We start from the raw sequence: 18,488 nt of genomic DNA on the forward strand, positions 1-18,488 counted from the left end.
ATGTTTATTTAATCATTGTATGCACAACAACAGAGCCAGTTTCATTCTCAGAAGGGCAATTCAAATTACTTCCACCAAACACATTCAAATGAAAATGAACTTAAAGCCGCTAACAATGTCACTAGTTTAACTTTTATTTTCCTAATAATCTGAGCAATCCACTGTGTTGATTGATGGTGTATATTAGATCCAGTGTGATCTGATTAAACGGTGTAGGTGGGGTCGGATCCACTAAACCGGCCAGATTAGCCGGGCGTCACTCAGTACCTTCAGTGGAGCCGAGAGACCTCCCTGCGACGGTGGATTTAAAGGCCAAATGTTTAGCAAGTGATCCCTGGCAGTTTTATTTACCCTCCTTCAGCTTTGGGTGTGGCGCTCCTCCATCTGTCCTGGGTGGCTTCCTTGGCGTTAAAGATCACGGATGTCAGGGAGTTGTCAGAAACAGCGGCTGGAAACGCCATCTGCTTCCAATTACTTCGTGACAATCTGCAGGATGACATACAAGATGCTGCTCGGATAACTACTACAGCAGGTAGAGAGGAGCCGGAGGGAGAAGGAGCCACGAATCAGAAGCTGAAGCTGCAACTTGGCTGTGACTTTAACTGTGGCTGAGATGAGTCACTCCGGCCAACAGCAGCTGGATTTGGAAACCTTCACTTTTCCATGACTTTGTGGATTTCTCTCCTGTCATTGGCTGCTCTGAATAACTAACTGCTGCTTCCAGTTCTAGGTTTGGAAAATTAGCTCTCTGGTAAGACATGAGGGAACCGGTGAAAGTCTGAAAGGAGAAAATCTGTTCCTTTTCAACAAACTGGAGCTCAAACAGGTTGGACTTTTTCGGACATGATAAGACTTTATTGACTTCATTTGTTTACGGCATGAAACTGGAACCACTTAGAGACATTTATGCCTGCTGTGCGGATAATTTAACATGATTTACGCTCTCATTATTTTAATACAAGACAGAACGATGTTGCACTTAACTCTCAAATATGAGACATAACCACATTATTGTGGGGAAAGTTTTTCCAAGAGCTTCCTTTTCACTCCGTTCTGGATTACTTTATGAGCGCCTCTGACTTGCAACAAAAATGGAGCAGCCAAAAGCCATCCTGAAATTCTTCAGGACTTTACCAGAGGAACAAAATGAGGACATAATGCAGGAAGAACTGAGTGTTGAGCCAAAGAAAAATGGGGATCTGAACTTTAATCTTGAACACGCTACAGATTCCTTTTCGTATGTTATATTACCTCATGAGGGCAAAAACACCTCTAAGTCAGTAGAACATTTAAGTTTGAGGGAAGAAGGAAATTACTCAGACGCAACAGAGGAGAAGAGGAAAACTTTCAGCCTCACAGAGCTGCAAAGCGTGGCTGTAAATTCTGAAGAGGAGCAGAGCTTTGCCACAAATCATGGCCAGAATAAAATGCCAGATGAACACAAAGTTAATGGCTACAGCAAAGAGGGTTGTCACATTTTAGAGGACTCATTGGATGAATGTGCCTTGAATGAAGCTCTGCAGCCAAAATGTCAACACATTTCAACTGACCGCACGAAGGCAGACTGTGACTGTGCTGCACCAATCAGCATCGAGCAGGACGACACGAAAGAAACCGACCAGGATGTAAGAAACGGAGATGAAAGTGCACGCCGCCCGGAAGACATTGTCACGGGTACGAAATCCGAGGCGTGTTTTGAGCCTGAGAAATCTCCAAAAAGCAAAACCAAACATGTTGTAATAACTATGACTTGGACGGGACCTGCTGTCCAAGAGCAGCCAACGCTGGATGAAGATGAAGAAGAGGAGAAAAGAGATGTGTTTCCAGAGTCTCTCGCAGAAACCAACCATCGTCCCAGCCCAAGTGCCACCTCACCAAATATCACCATAACATCTGTGGCCCGAGCTGCGAATCCTCCACCTGGATCCACCTTCACCAAATCCACCTTCTTCCCCAGCTCCCCCTCCGATAAGCAGATCCAGCTCCCGGCACTCTTCAGCGGCCTGAGGGTCCTGAGGAAGGGAGTCTGTGGGCCCGAGCACAACACCGTGGCCCAGACTAAACCATCCACTGAGGGAGCGAGGGGGGAGGTTTTCACCGACAAGCAGGGGGACGCTAAGGTCCAGGGGAGCTTCCTGGACCAGATCTCCCAGTTTCTGAGTCGGGAAAAGAGAGGAGATGAGAAGGAAGAGAAGAAGGTGTTTGAGGCTGAGGGGAACCAGGATGAAAGCAGAGTGAATGGAAATGAAGAAAGTGAGAAGAAAGAGTTCGAGGCTGAGGGGAACCAGGATGAAAGCAGAGTGAATGGAAATGAAGAAAGTGAGAAGAAAGAGTTCGAGGCTGAGGGGAACCAGGATGAAAGCAGAGTGAATGGAAATGAAGAGGGTGAGAAGAAAGAGTTTGGAACGGAAGAAGAGGCAGAGGGTTCAGAGTCATTTAAGTCCACAAAATCTTCCGTGTCAAGTGCCGAGGCAGCGTTCGATGCCTTCAAGGCTTTCTTCACCCCAAAGCCTTCGAAAAAGGATCCAGCGGACAAGGTCGACCTGGAGGCAATCAGGAAGAGGATACGAGCCGACAAAGATGTGCTGACATTGCTTTTTGAGAGAACCTCCAATAAGACACCAGAGCAGAAGGAACCACCTGATGACCAAGTACGCATCACATGATCATAAGGGAGCATCAGATCTAAGAGTATTGATCAAACTGGTTCCATCTGTGAGCCGTGTTTACTGTGTTTTACACACAAATCGTATAAAAAGTATTGACAGAAGCTAATCAGAGCCATGTTTGTTTGTTTTTGTTTTTTTGATTATGTTGAACAGTCACACCTGGAGTCCTGTGAATGGCCGGATGTGCAGAAGTAATATTAATGATGTTAAAAATCTCGATGTCTGTCCCCTCAGTCCGAGGCGTCCACCGCAGGAGACGGAGAGGAGCGAACTCCTGGTCGTCTACAAGCGGTCTGGCCGCCTCTTAAGGAGGAAAAAGAAGTTGGGTTGAAGTATACTGAAGCAGGTAATTTATACTAATGAATAGACATTAATATTAAAGTTATAAGAATATGAAAATCAATTATATTTAACCATGTTTTAGAACCGCAAACCGAAGTAAAACATCAATTAGTGAGTTTCCAAAATATGCAGTTTAAAATATGTATATATATATAAAAAAAAAGACAAAATATGAATTTGTTAAATTTGTTCATGTTGTTTTAGCTCTCGGATGCCAATCAGATCTTTAGAGTTAAAAAAGAAATTGCAGAAATTCGGGGTACATCTGCTAAATGCACTGAAAGACTTGCGTCTTCTCCCTGTAAGATGAAACTTAAAACATCCACATAGAAATGCTATAATTGCGTGCAACACTGCACTGTGAATATTCCTGACGGATACGGAGAGGTGGTGTGTGCTCTGTGACATCACGAGGTAAACACAGCTCCACCCTGTCCAGTGTCCACAGTCTGCGGGACTCCACCTGTGGAAGTGTTTAACCGACTGCACTCTGCAGTTTACACGTGACGCCGTTCTTCTTTTTCCAGCTTCGGTGACACCTAGTGGTTGTACTGCATCCAACAGGCAATTAAATGCCGAAACAAAAGCTTTTCCCACCACAATGATTTACAGTAAAATCACAAAACAATTTGGCAAATAGCAGCTTTAAATTCCAATGTAATAAAAGGCCTTTCCTTGTGTTATTGGCAGTTATAGTGCCGCCTGTTAATATTTGATGCGTTTGCAAGAAGATCAAATAGATGTCAAAGAAGAAGTCAGACTTCAGAGAGCTATGTACATGTATCTGCTGCATCAAATTTGTACTTTTCATTTTGAGTATGTGAAATAGGATTAGTTTTGCATGAATTCCTGGTCATTTAAAGTACAAAAAAAAACACACCGCTCAACTCGGCAGCAGAAAATAAATGAAAAATTCAATTAAAATGACATTTTTCTGGGAAAAACAAAACATAAAAGTGTCACGATACAAAAGCAGACCCGCCGTGGCCTCTTACTGTTGTGGAGCTCAGCTGACTGATGACGTCTCCACTGCTGTTTATTTCCCTTCTTACTCACTTACATTCAGTGCGTCAGACGTCTAAACATTTGTGGCTGTAATAATCCAGAGAAATCAGTCGTCAGCAGCACTTTTATTTAAACTTTGCACTAAAACTAGGTTGGTGAACATCTGTTGGTATTTCAGCGGACGGGTTGATAAAAAATGTCCCAGCATTCCTTGTAAAATGTTGACGTCTGTTAATCGGTGGGATTATCCGAGGTTGTTTGAGCAGCGATAAAACCGTGTGCTTCGTGTCTACACGCCCCTCATCCCTGGAAACACACTTCCTGTAAACACGGGCAGAAAGGTCACAGTCGATATCGTTTCTCGCAGACTGTTCAGTACCTTCAGTCATCCATTAGGAGATAAATGTTTGCTTAAGTAGTTTGCTCAAGACGGCAGCCAAATATAACCTTTGACCTCTGGCTTGTTACATCCGAGGTCACATTTGAGGCTCTGCTGCCATCGCCTGGTAAAACCGCGAATCGTTCTTTTTGATGTAAAAAGTAATGACATCCTCAAACAGCCCTCTGCCTCCAGCAGCAGGACGACATTATTATTTTTTTTTTTTTTTGGTAATTTGTCATGCAAAATAAGTCACAGTTCTCAAGTGTCTCGTGGCGGTTCAGATTTTTTTTTTTTTTTCCGTCTGCGGCTTGTAACCCGCCACGTCGCCGATGTACTCGGTGCACAAAAAACACACGCTGGGGCACCACGGCGGTGATCACGAACATCTGCTGCGGTACCAGGAAGAACGCAACGCTGTCGTAAAAGGTTTCCGTCTGGTTGATGTTCTGCTCCGTTTCCTCTCAGAGCACCAGGCGGCCCTCCTGCAGCTGAAGAGAGAATGCAAAGAGGAGCTGGAGAAGCTGCAGGTCGGTGGGAAGAAAGCGAAGTGCTGAACCGCTGTATGGTGACATGTGCTGTTTATTAATACTGCTAAGTGCCAGAAATATCTCAACAACCGGCACAGGGATTGAAGTTTTTGTACGGATAGTCGTGGTCCTCTGAGGGCATGTATTTGTAAAACTTTTAGGGGAATATATAACGTTTGGTTTTTGTTTTTTTTTGCACGGATTACCGTAAAATGTGAAATTTGTGGTCCTCAGAGGATGAATCCTACTGGAGATATCTTCCTTTAGCGCCACCACGAGGGTGACATCTGTGACGGGATTGAAACATCCGGATGGATTTCCATGAATTTGAAACATTCAGGCCCCTCACAGGATGAACTGTAATAAGACTGAAAACATCTTTAGTTTTCCTTCAGTGGCTCCAAATTTGATCGTACAATGCTTTGATTTACCACCAAATACCTGCAAAGTTGATGACATCATCAGCCACAGCTGGATTTTTTTTTTTTTTTTTTTTTTATGTTAGCAAGCTGACAGGTGAAAATACCTGCTAAACATCTTCATGGCAGCAATATGCCCAAATGCAATCTCAGCGAAAGATAAGATTTGGGAAGTCACACGTTTCATTATCATTCAGAGAGATGCTTAGCTCGGCAACTTAAATGCAATTCAAATAAATCAGGCACACAGACGGGAGATAAACCTTTTGACCAACATTGTTTTCAGGAGGACTATGGCCTGGAACTCTCCAGACTGAAGGTGGAGAACCGGGACAATGTCGCCCGTCTGGCGTTCACTCTGGCCGAGCTGCAGGCCAAACTCTCTCAGGTCGGGACGCGCTGTCAAGGACAGCTCCGAGACGCTGCCGTGTCCACGGCAGACGACTCTTCGCACAAGTCCTTCCGCACCGTCTGCATCCAGACGGACAGACAGACCTTCGTCAAAGCTGCTGGGGATGGTGACGGTACGGGGAGAGCCTGCACGAGCCCTCAGCTGCAGAAGGTGACGCCCAGGAAGCTGGACCTGGCCTCCATCAGCCTCAGCCTGGCTGGTCAGAGGAACGATCCGTCCTCTCCCTCCTCGTCTCCTGTGACATCATTTCAAACTCTTCCTGCTGGAGACTCGCTCCCTCGATCAGCCTCCTCCCAGACAGCCAAACCAGACTCTCTTTCCCCTCCTCCTCCTCCTCCACCTCCTCCTCCTCCGCCACCTCCTCCACCAAATGTAAACCACATGCAGCCATCAAATGGCCCTCCACCTCCACCCCCTCCTCCTCCTCCTCCTTCCATGCCAGGCTTCGCTCTCCCTCCACCTCCTCCGCCTCTGTTTGGGGGATTCATGGTTGATAAACCTCCCAGGAAACCTGCAGTGGAGCCCTCCTGCCCCATGAAGCCTCTGTACTGGACCAGGATCCAGGTCCAGGACACCAAGTAGGTTCACCGCCCAAAAAATATTCACTCCAGAGCACAGCAGCGTATTTAAAATCAAACACTGCTTTTATGACATTTTGCACAATGTGCAGATGAATCACTGGTTGCACTAAAACTCTCCATTGGACTCCAACATAATGGCACAAACGCAACTAAATAAAATCTTCGCAACTCCCTGCTTTAATAGAAAAATGCCTATATTTGCATCATATCAAGAAACCAATCACCTCTGGCCAAAGTATTTATCTATCTAACTATCTGTGTATCTATCAGTAAATGTGACACACTAGTTAAACGTTCTATTTTTTTTTTCTCCACTAGCAACAAAACACTGTGGAACGTCTTAGAAGAACCAAACATCATCAACACCCGAGAGTTTGAGGATCTGTTCGCCAAAACCAGCACACAGACCAAGAGGAAGCCGCTGTCGGAGGCCTACGAGAAGAAAGCAAAAGCCAGGAAGGTGAGAAATGAACTTCAACATCGTGTGAAACACAGTTCAGCTTCTGGAGCAGATAATCAATTTAATGTCATTCGTCCACTAGAGGGGGCTGATGCCGTTTACGGACTGCTGATCTTTACAGACTTAAAGGAGCATTAAAAATTACAGGTGGAGTCTGAGATTTAAAAAAAAAAAAAATTTATGAAAAGCAAAATCCCTCCATGTTTCAGTTAATGTCCTTTTCACAGTGTTTCATTTTGTTTATTTCTCTTCTTTTTTTAAGTCAATTTAGACGTGCTATATTGAACTCACAGTTGTGATTTATTTACTTTCCGTACAGTAGAGGAATATTTTCCCTTCGCTCGGTTTCCTTGTTAATGCGGAAATTTCGACGTCCTCCAACTGCAATTATTCACCAAGATTGGATTTGTGTTGCCAAAGCGATCGAGTGTATCTGTATGGAAGAACGTGCTGGACAGTGATGTGCATAAGACTCACTGTTGTAAAACATTTAATGGACAATTAAAGTCAAATTCAAATAGAATAAAATGACAGAAGATTTCGTTCGTTCCAACATGTCAACATCAAAAGCACTCAGACCAAACGTAATATGACCTTTTGTTTGTTTTGCTCCATTTTCACAATAGACTCTCCACTAATGACTCGCTAATGGTTTCTAATGGTGACGTCGCCACGGTAACCGTGTGTGTGTGTGTGTGTTTTAGATCATTAAGCTGCTGGAGGGTAAGCGCTCTCAGGCCGTGGGCATCCTCATATCGAGCCTCCACCTGGAGATGAAGGACATTCAACAAGGTGAGGGCACGCCGTTCGTTCAGATGTGTTGCTAGGTAACCGCATAGGTCAACATTGGGAATAGTGGGTCTCATGTCAAAATAAAAAAAAAAAAACATTAGGTTATTACCACACAGAGACTCTGATTTCAGGCCACGTTACAGGATCACTGTGTTCTTGAAACATTTACATTTTGTACTTTATCTTTCATTTCAAACATAAAAATACAGCCGAACTACATCGTCAAATCCAAGACAGCTGAGTTTAAGTCATATATATATATATAGTATCACAAGTATCATAATACAAATATTTTGACACTGATCAAAGTGCCACAGTCACAGTTGTTCCTGCAATAGGCGATCAATCGTTGGAGAAATGTCTCTGAATAAAGCCGAGTGAGCAGTTCTGGATTTTGTTGCCCGCAGGACAGTTTAGACCATTCATACATTGATTTTCACGTCTCTGAGCAGTTTATGATTTCCAGTCAAATCCTACCTAAATAAAAACCAACTAGTGTGAATATTAAAACAGCTTGTATATTAATCACAGCTTCTTTTTTTTTTTTTACCATGCCGCCCTTTTAACTGTTTAATCTGTTGTTCAAATGTGAGCCGTCCTGACGGTGAGTCACTCCGTGGTGGACCTGGAGACCATCGAAGCTCTGTATGAAAATGTAGGTATTGCAGCTCACTCTGCCGCAGTATGACAACAAGTATTCAATGATGAATCTCGTATTAATATTTGATTGTCTCCGTGTCAGAGAGCGCAGCCCGAGGAGCTGGAGACGATCAAGAAACACTACGAGACGTCAGAGGAAGAGGACGTTAAGCTGCTGGACAAACCCGAACAGTCAGTGTCTCAGTTTATAGGAGGAAGTGTCACACTTCACCACCGGCAGCGCTTTTAAAAGGGATGGATGATAATATGTCTACGGACTCTTTGTGAACAGGTTCCTGTACGAGCTGTCTCAGATCCCGGACTTCGCGGGCCGAGCGCGCTGCATCATCTTCCAGTCGGCCTTCGTCGATGGGATCGCCTCCATTCAACGCAAGCTCAACACGGTCTCCTCCGTCTCCGAGGTACCGGGGATGTAAATCGAGGGATATCCACGAGATGTGAGGGAATATCAGCCTTATAAAAAAAAAAAAAAAAAAAAAAAAAAAAATCAGTTAAGCGTGTGTTGTGTTCGCTGCTTTCAGGCTCTGCTGGAGGGCGACAGCGTCAGGCGGATGATGGGACTGGTGCTGGCTCTGGGCAACCACATGAACGGAGGCAGCAGCACCAGGGGCCAGGCCGACGGCTTCGGCCTGGAAATCCTCCCGAAACTGAAGGACGTGAAGAGCAGGGTACGGCCTCCATTCCCAACGAGGTGCTGTCGCTCTGTTCTCCGCCTTCCATCGCAACTTCGGCACTTCGCGATTCAATTCAGACGTTTTTCTTTGGGAAGCAGCGAAGCATGCAAGCTTTGTCACTAATGAAAGTGTAATCTGACGCGATGGTGGACTTAAAGGACGCGAGAACGCAGAGCAGGTGCAGCGTATCCCAAATAAATAACAAACTAATGCCGTGTAGGTGGAGAGGAACGCAAGAATATTCCGACAGGACTGATTTATTCACTTAGAAGTCATTTAGTCATTTTTTTTTTTTTCTATCCGTGATGGTGGTAATAACGGGCAAGAGGGCAAAGGTTTGGTTTCAGGGCTGAATGATGAATGATGAATGATCTTTCCATACTCAGGGAAAATCAAAGAAAAATAATCACTTCTATGTAAAATGTTTTGTTTATTGATGCCAAAAAAATTATCAAAAAGGAGCGCTGTGCTGCCATATTTTTGATGCATCATCATCAACATTTATTTTTTAGGAGAATAATAAATCTAATTGCATTATTTATTTATTTTTATTATTTTTTTTACATATTTTGTAAGTAAAAATCTACAGAGTAGATGGCAGAAGTTTTTGCAACAGCCTCCACCAATCACAGGGCTTCAGTGTCTCCCCTGAGAGACAAAACGCTGGGCAAAAGAGCCCACTTAAGCTTGTTGTTACACACCAACTAACAGAAAGGTCAACTAAATGAGCTCATCAGCATCTTTAATTGAATCATTTTGCACCTCAGATTCAGTCTGATGAAAAGAGAAGTTTCTTTTAGAGAAAATACATCTGATCAAATGGTTTTAACGAAGGTACAAACTTACTGATGTCGTCTTGTCAGGACAATCGGATCAGCCTGGTGGACTTCGTGGTGTCGTACTACCTGCACAATGTGGACAAGGTATCCAAAAAACACAAAGCTGTTGTTGTTGTTTTCTGTATCTTACTTGAAACTGACGTATTTATATTGTTTTCTCATGAGGATTTGAATGTTATTGGTATTTATTTATCAAGTTCGAGGAGAAAGAACAACAACCTGCGAGTGCGTTTTAAAAGCCAATAATTGTGACACCAAAAGAACGCGAGCCTTAAAACAGACAAACGTGTCCACGCTACTGTGTCTTCATCAGACTCCAGATGGACATAAAATACACAAACACAAACCTAGAAAAGGTTTACGTTTGTCGTCGTTTGAGGAGGATTTCAAATCGATTAGACACTGAACATGTTTCACTTGTCTTTTGTTGTATTTCGACAGAACGCCGGTTCAGACAAGAGCACGTTCCCCCTTCCTGAACCTCAGGACGTCTTCCTGGCTGCGCAGGTCAAGTTCGATGACCTCACCAGAGACGTGAGACAGCTCGGACAAGATCTGACAAGTAGGTGACGCCCGCCGCACCACCTCCTTTAGTCTGAGGATATTAAAATAAACTCCAGGATAAAGTAACACACCCCCTCCTCCTTTCTTGGTTGACAATATTCAAAGGTTTGCACACATTCCCCACGACGCGACTTCCACTGCGAGCAGACAGACGGCGAGCCTCAGCCTCCGTCCGACTGGCTGACTGGGAACAGCCTCAACTTGCGGTCATTTTGTTGTGTGGTTTTGTTTTTTTTGTTTGAAAACCGAAGCCAGCCTGTGTAACTCTATCGCTGGGATTTTGCGCTGCTCTCCGGAGGTTTTCCCACAGACCAAAAACCTCTAGCCCAGTCTGGCATCGCTTTTCCCCTAGACGCCCTCCTCCCCTCCCCCGCCCACCACCACCACCACCACCACCACCACCACCTCCTCCTCCCAAAAAAACACTCACCACCCTGGTTTCCCATCACTGGCCCCAGCCATTGAGTCACTGTTTATACTCAGCGCTACAGGCCTGCCTGTTCGACCGCATTCATGTTAACTAAACCTCCAGAACAAAAGATTTCCTCTCGTCCTTTCTTATCCTTCTTGCCGTCTCTTCTCGCTCCCTAAGTGTGCCCATATGACCTCGCGCCAGTGGGCTGCGAGCCACTCGACGCTCACCGGGGCGCTGCGCGCGAGTTTCATTGTTGTGTCCCGGCGCATGTTTGAGTCCGTGCGTTTCGGAGACCAGCAGGAGTCTCGCTGGCTGCTGATACTGGCCTGGCGCCTTCCAGATCCAGCTCCTAATCCTGCCGCCCATCAGATCTCCCATCGTTGTGCCTTTGTGGCCCCGTCGCCGGCGGAGGGACTCCGTAGCTCCCCCACTTACGTAATCTCCAGACCCCGGCGGTATCGGCAGGGAATCTCTGCAGAGATGCACGGATCCTTAACCCGCTCGGCCGTATCACCTGGGCCTCTAGCGTGGTGCCCCCCCCCCCCCTCCACCCCCGCCGCACCACCCAGATGTGTGCCGCAGATAGCTTTCTTTAGCTCTCAACGCAGCTCTGTCTTATCGGGCCGTCTACCCAAACCACCGTGCAATCTGGGTCGCAGGTTCCTTTTGTTCTTCCCCGTTTGAACCGCCCTCACGACTCCTTCGGAGCGCGGCTTTTTGTCGTTCATCGCTCTCCCCGTGTTTCGCGTTTGGTTTGGTTGCGTCCGACGTGTTTCTGTTTATTGAAGCTTCAGTTTCTCTCGAGTCATCCATGTTGAGACCAGATGATATTATATTGAGCTTATTCACTGAAGAAGAAAAATCGGCAGAAATATTTTTCACTTGCCTCTTCAGGTGTCGAGTCGTTTTTAGATAAATGTCTCTCAGACGTTTCCCTTAATCCCAATACAACGGGCTTTAAAATAGTCACCGGCAATGTTAAAGTTTCCAGAAGCGCAGTGTGCTCCAAACATTTAAATCCTTTATCCGTTATGTTTTTAGCCATGTTCGCATTGCGGCTCCGTTCCGGTGTCGCTCCTCTTGGATCCAAACTGAAATATCTCGACAGCGAGTGGATGCTTCGTCAGGAAACATTGCAAAAAAATGGTCACGGTCGCCAGGCGATGAACCCTCCCGGCACCCCTGAACTTTTCCTGTAGCGAAACATCTCAAATGATGTGTCTGTTCCTCCGGGGAGGATTGGCATCCAGTATTTTGGTTTTATGAGCAAATATCTGCAAAACTAATAACACCGAGCTGAGTCGATTTATGTTTAGCTTTCAGTACCTCCGTCCCTGCAGAAAGCCTCACAGAGCTGCTGGCGTGTCGTGTCTCTTATTATCAAGACCTTCTTTATTTTTGCTTTTGTGCTATTTTAAATGAGCGTTGCGGGCTGCGAAGATGTTGTGTTTCCTTGCTGAAGACGTTCTTGCTTTTGCTTTTGTCCTGCAGTCCGTGTTTGGTTTCTCCCGACGGATTCGTGTTTACCGTGGGATCTGACGGAAGACGTGATTTCGGACGTCCAGACGCATCATCGTAAAACCCCTTAAGAAAACCTCTTCTTCAAGAAAGAGCGTTTATCCCCCCCTCCCCCCAAAACCGTCGCCTCCGGCGCAGTTTGTGTAATCGCAGCCCTCACGTCTGAAAGCAGCGCGCCCTTCGCCGTCGGCCGGGCTGGCGTTTACGCGAAGGTTCGGCGAACCCCTCTTCGGTCTGAAACGAGCACAAAAAAAAAAAAGAAAAAAAGAAAAGAAAGAAAGAAAAAGGCTTCCCACACAATGCAGAGGGAGAGATACCCGCCTCCACAGTTTACACAAATCCCCCCCCAATGAAAACAGTATTCTTTTGTAATCTTATCTGGGAGATGTTGATCGAGCATCGGGGCAGGAGGTGGGGAGGAGGGGCGGGGTGGGGGGGGGCTCGGCTCCCTCCGCAGCCTCTATTATGACTGGCTCCGCAGACTGGCTCCTCTGATCCACTGATTGGACGCAGAGCGGCAGGACTGGAGACGGAGATGGAGAGGGAGACGGAGATGGAGAGGGAGCCGAGTTCACAGCCGCCATCTCAGGGCGAATCTCAATAAGTGATAGCCGAAAGAGGATACCGCGCCGATAACCTCCCCGCTCGGGCGCAGGTGGAGCTGGTTTAACCGGGGAAATGGTCTGGATACGCGTTTCGTTCAGAGTCGGTCCGAAACCGAAAAAGTCCTAAAACGCCTTGAATTGTCTCCAAACGTCTCCAGAGCAACGCCGGTTGTAGGTTGCGGGTTGTCGTCGGCTCGCGATGGACAAAGTGTCTTTATCTTTTGTTGAAATGGGAGCTTCGTTGTTGTTGTTTTTTTTAATGGCTTATCTGAGACCGCGTTGTGTTAATTAAATCGTTTTAGTTACTTCGATTCTCGGGTTTACCGCCAGTACAAGCAAAATTGCCTGTTTCGTGGTTTTAAAAGGGTCTTTAAGAGTCTTAAATTTGACTTTGTGAACCCTGCAGAAACCCTGTACTCGTGTTATTTCTTGAAATTCTTCAATTCAAGGCAAAAAAAAAAAAAGATGACATCGATTTACATCTTAAATACTGGTTTCAAATGTTACAGGCCTCAAACAGGAGTTGCCAGCAAAAGCAGAAGATAAGTCCTGTTTTGGCTGTTCTCCGTCTTTATGAAACAGAAGTTGTTGTTTTTTTTTATCTCAGTTTTCTCTCTTTTCATTTAAACAAACTCTGGTAAAATAAAATCACACCGCTGACATTACAGCTGGAGGCCTCGTGTACAAACCCGCGGAAAAACACAGTTTAACCGGGACTCCATTGTGGTGGACAGATACGTTTCTAAATCAGACCAAACCAACTATTTTCGACAGAAAACCTTGTTGAAACAACACAGAAAAGACTCTTAAACTACTTACAATTACATTGTGATGATATAACAATCATTACTGACCTGTTTTGTTTCGGGAAGCGACAGAAAAGAGACGTCAGACGTGTTCCTTCTTCTTCGTCTGAGGAGCGGAAGTCTCGCGCAGCTTCACCACAACTCGCGCTCAGTTGCAGATACTCCCCCTTGTGTCGTAATTCAGTAACTGCACCTTCAGAGTCACAACTTAAAATCACTGCAACGCAGCATTAAACTTGGCCTTTTTCACTAATAATGACAAAAATAACTTAACAATTGCGACCATACATTTTTTTTTCGGCATCACATCAACACAGAAAAAACTTTCAATACTCCCAAACTCAAAACTTGCTCATGGTCAAATATAAACACATAAATAAAAATCTACAGCCCAAAATGACAAAGTATCATTCAAGCATTTTGCAGTTAAGGATGTAATGTAACATGAAAGATGTCAGTATGTTGAAGACCCCCCAGTTATACTGCATGTAAACACATTTCTTCAGAGAGTGTTGGTTGTTGTCCATTCAGTGTTGATGAGGAATAATTGAGAAGGAGACAGCAGGTATATTTTGCTCCAAAGTTCCCCAAATCTTCCCCGGCTGTTTCTTGAAATGTCCTTTATGTGGTCGTCATCGCTGCTCATGTTTCCTGTTCTTATTATTGCCAACAATCCACAGACAAATCCATCACCTGCATGTTCATGATGACGGAGTGTTACATGTTTGTCCACAGCTGCACTTCTCTCCTCTCTCTTCTAATTGCCAAGTCTTTGTGTCGTTTCTGTCATCCAGGATGTGAGAAAGACGTACAGAGAGTTTGCTGCGACTCTCCTGAAGAACACCTTCAGCCGTTTAAGGACAAGATGGAGGCTTTTGTTCTCAGTGGTGAGTAACCACGGTTACATTCTGTACAGCTGCAAAACTTCTGAAAATCGATTAAATGTTAGAGTTTTATTTTGAAATCTTCTTAAGGACTTATCGATCCAAACTTAGTTCACGCCGTATATATCCTGAAATCCTCAAGCATCCTCCCCCGCGGTGAATATATGAAAGCAAACCTGCATTTAACAACCTGTCTGCTCTTCTGGACCTTCTGTCACCATGATTCCTCCTTTTTTTTTTTTTTTTTAAATAATTTCATCATTTGTAGTCATAAAAAGATAATAAGACAATGGGCCCCTGAGTGCAGACATATCGAAGGCCCCCCACACCTCCTACATTAGAGAAAGAGATGTCTTTCTGGTCATTTTGCATATGTTTGTTGTCATTATACATCACATTTTGTGTCTCTACGAGGTGAGCCTGTCGCTTTTTGGAAACGTTTCCAGAAGCCCAGCAGGCCTGTTCAGTAACCCCTCCGTACCTTCAGTCTCCATCCTTTTACTGGCTTGAAAATGTTCCTTTTTCACAGAGTGTCTTTTGTATCTGTGTGTGTTTGAGGGAGATAGGATGGATTGAGAGTAACGGCTAGACACTCAGATAGGGATCAGACAGATTTGGCAATGGCGGAGCGACTCCTGGCTGCCCGGGACACACAGGCTCTCTGTCACCGCAAAAATATTCATCCTTCTTACTCAGCCATCCCATGCTGAGAAAGACTCTGATATTGATCCATCTCTATGGTGAACATTCATTGTGCTAAATTGGTTTCTTGTTTTGAGCATCGTCACGGTTTCCACCCTTTCGAAAGCTGTCACATCCAAGCTTTGAAATAAAAATCCAAAATGTTTCTGAAAGAGCAGTTCAACTTTGGTCTACTCAGATGACCTTGTATCCATTGATGTTGGATATTTTGTCTCTCGTATCCCATTTATTTTCCTCAGTATGAAACCAATACAGACAAGCGAACTCTGTGCAGGATTTCTGCCATTTTTTGGTTATTTGGAACATGTGAAGTTCATTTAAAACATTTTCTTCCATTTAAAATACTGTAGATGTGAAATAAAACAAGATTTAAAGTGTTTTTTAAGACAATCATCTTCATTCCAAAACATTTTCTCTACTGGGTCTAAAGTTGTGAAATAATAAAAGAGAAGAGGAAAAATCTGCCTTCTTCAGAATTTGTGGTTTTGGATATTTTTCTGAGGTCTGACTGGTTTCAGAGAGATGGACACAGATAACACGTAGCGTAGCTGTTATTTTGTCATAATGGCGTTGCAATTTGAAAGTGGCAGCAAGAATGGCACCATTGTTGAATAACTGAGCGTGTAATGGCTGTTTTGAAGAGACCAAATGGTCGTCTGGCACCATTAGGCCAGGTCATCATCATACAAAAGGTTCTCATTGTGTCCCTACAAGTATTTATATCAACACTCTCCACAGGAATTATGACTCTTCAAAATGTAGTCTGTGTTTTATTTTTTTAAGGGGTCTGTCAAATTAACCATTTCCCTGTCTGTTCTTCTTCTCTGCAGCACGAAAGGAGCACGCAGAAGCTTCCTACCAGCTGACAACTGCACAAAGAAGGTGGGAGAATTAAACTGTGCAGTCCTTTTATGTGCAACACACCGGACTTTGATCTAAACATGGTCATAAAGTTCAGCATCAGCCCGAGCAAGCAAAAAAAAGACATCGATAGAAATATTTAGATCAGTCCTTGATATTCGAAAAACTTTTAGATACTATAAATGAGGATCTCAAATTCAACTTTTATCCACCTGTTAGTTTTAGTTTAGGCTCATTGTCATGTCTTTATAAACCTCCTCCTTCCTCGTTATGCATGCCGATGCACAGCCATGCAGTAATCCTAGTTAGATACACTTGTAACGGTTAAAAGGTTGAGCAGGACTCTGCCTTTAGTAAGTAGTTTAAGATACTTATAGATCGCTTTTTGGTCGTTTCATGGCTCTTTTGAATTGTTTTGCAGTTCTCTCTAGTTGTTTTGCATCTCGTCTCGGTGGTTTTAAAGCTTTTTGATCCTTTAGTATCGTCTTTCAGTCATTTCCTGGTCTTTTTGCACACATTGTTTTGCATCTCATTTGGTTCATTTTGAAGCTTTTTATGGTCATTTACTTTGCTTCTTTGAAGCTGGATCCACTAAAGAGTATAGAGAGTCAAATATATGACATTGTTCCTTGTGCCAAAAACAAAGTATCGCCAGGGAAATAATAACATCAAGTCACACAATCATTTAATGTAGTAAATGTATTTACCACAACAGTAAAAGTGAAAAATGTGAAATGCATCACAAATATCCCGACAGTAACAGTTATATAGAGGATTGCATGAGCAGCAACACATTAGCTCCTGGCAGCTTCTATGGCCAGCAGCACTGTTTTCTCATCAATTAAACTGCCCGAAGTAAAATTACATTGACAAATCACAAATCAATAATCACTAAAGAGTACCTAGAGACAGAGCTCCAACAAGGGCATCTGGAGAGCAGATAAAGATATCCGTCAGTGTTTGCAGAGTAAGCGATCAATCAGACGAAATGGCCAGATGGAACAATGTTAGTTAAACTGTGATCGACGCAATGATGAACTGAAGCCAGCTGCTGGTGGCAGAAGATCTCACACTTCTTCTTGTTGAGAAGCAAATTAAACCCCAAATTAATTAATTATTCTCCTCTTTGTTTATGCTATCTTTCAGTTTTCAGGACTTGGCTCTGTACTTCGGACTGAAGCCCCGGATGGGAGAGAAGGAGGTGACCACGGGTCACTTCTTCATGTTCTGGTTTGAGTTCTGTGCCGACTTCAAGGCCAGGTGGAAGAAGGAGAACAAGAACATCTCGAAAGAGAGGTACACTAAGTAAAAACTCTGTTTATATGTGTGTATTTGTCTAAATCACTCTTTTTAAAATTTGGTTGTGCTCAGTTTTAATGCTGAAAACAGGGTTAAGTGCTGAAGAATGGGATAAGAATTAGTCCTGATTAGATGCCCTGGACCGTCTCAAGTGGCGTAATAAATAAAAAAACAATTTTAAAGGTTGCAGTCAGCTTGTCTTTTCCCCACGTGTACCCATTTAGTCATCAGTAACAAACACCTGCAAGTTTAATTATTTTGAAATATTGCCCCTGTCAGCTTGAAATCAGCTTTATTGAAGTTGATTTTGGCCCAAATTTATGGACTAACTCTTGGCTCTGAGATATGTTTTTTTTCTTGCTGCTTTAGTTTAATCAAACCAATTACCTCGAAAAAATGTCGCAGGTTAAAAGAGGCCCAGCTGTCAGTGAAGAGGATCACAGGAGAGAAGAAGGTGGAGACGAGAAAGATCAACGGCAACAGCCTGGTGAGTCTGGATTCAGTCGATTTACTGAGGAAGCAGAGAGATTAATGAGCAGATATTTACTAGATCAGTATGCGAGCATCCAGTTGAAAGCATCAAAATGCAGAAATTAATTTTGGATTTGATATTTAAACAACCAAAATAACTTATCGAGAATATTATCAAATCCAAACTGAACATGCAAATCTGTATGTCATGCTGCTCTGATAGAATTAGTATAAAGTTCTCTGCAGTGTCCTCGTCTCTGTAACTTCAATCATAACTTGCTCTCAACAGAAAGAGCGACTGCGACAGAAGGAAGCCAACATGTCTTCAACCTAAGAGACTCTAAAAAGAGTAACTTCTGAAATGTACAATCACACACAGAGATGGATCAGACTGGATGTGGACCAGGATACCAAAGCAACATTTTCCATGATGAACACAAGATAAATTTATCATGTCTTTCACTCTTACGTGTCTTCTGTGTAACTTTATTCAACCATTGACAGCTTTATGTATACCTTGCTACCAAAAATGTATTTAAATTTGAAATCTAGCTTCAGTTCTGTCTAGATTCTTACATTGCAGCTATGTTTTGCATTGATC

The 18,488-nt window shown here is 43.9% G+C and overlaps 1 protein-coding gene across 2 annotated transcripts; it reads left to right on the forward strand.

The window, feature by feature from the left end:
* Positions 1–996: 996 nt before the first annotated feature.
* Positions 997–18,429, forward strand: LOC138635031 (formin-like). Of its 2 annotated transcripts, XM_069722339.1 has the most exons (17): positions 997–2,651; positions 2,904–3,015; positions 4,864–4,925; positions 5,631–6,334; positions 6,656–6,797; positions 7,502–7,589; positions 8,183–8,244; positions 8,332–8,420; positions 8,521–8,650; positions 8,771–8,917; positions 9,787–9,846; positions 10,204–10,324; positions 14,465–14,557; positions 16,087–16,138; positions 17,264–17,413; positions 17,822–17,903; positions 18,177–18,429. In XM_069722339.1, the coding sequence occupies exons 1-17, from the start codon at positions 1,092–1,094 to the stop codon at positions 18,219–18,221; spliced, it is 3,699 nt and encodes a 1,232-aa protein (XP_069578440.1). In that variant the 5' UTR covers positions 997–1,091; the 3' UTR covers positions 18,222–18,429. The 2 variants fall into 2 exon arrangements, with proteins under 2 accessions (XP_069578440.1, XP_069578441.1); XM_069722340.1 differs by lacking the exons at positions 9,787–9,846; positions 10,204–10,324; positions 14,465–14,557; ... (2 more) ...; positions 17,822–17,903; positions 18,177–18,429 and having other exon boundaries at positions 8,521–8,686; positions 8,771–8,861.
* The last annotated feature ends 59 nt before the right edge of the window (positions 18,430–18,488 follow it).

The sequence above is a fragment of the Brachyistius frenatus genome, unplaced genomic scaffold (genome assembly GCF_029030835.1).
Source record: "Brachyistius frenatus isolate BFR_SWC_R1_liver_20210118 unplaced genomic scaffold, ASM2903083v1 Contig_286, whole genome shotgun sequence".
In the NCBI taxonomy this organism is placed as follows: Eukaryota; Metazoa; Chordata; class Actinopteri; family Embiotocidae; genus Brachyistius; species Brachyistius frenatus.

Bases quoted from the DNA above. Each gene is read 5' to 3' on its own strand.
- LOC138635031 (XM_069722339.1), top strand. From the start codon at position 1,092: ATGGAGCAGCCAAAAGCCATCCTGAAATTCTTCAGGACTTTACCAGAG. The intron at 3,016-4,863 runs GTAATTTATACT...GTTTCCTCTCAG, and splicing joins GTTGAAGTATACTGAAGCAG to AGCACCAGGCGGCCCTCCTG. The intron at 6,335-6,655 runs GTAGGTTCACCG...TTTCTCCACTAG, and splicing joins ATCCAGGTCCAGGACACCAA to CAACAAAACACTGTGGAACG.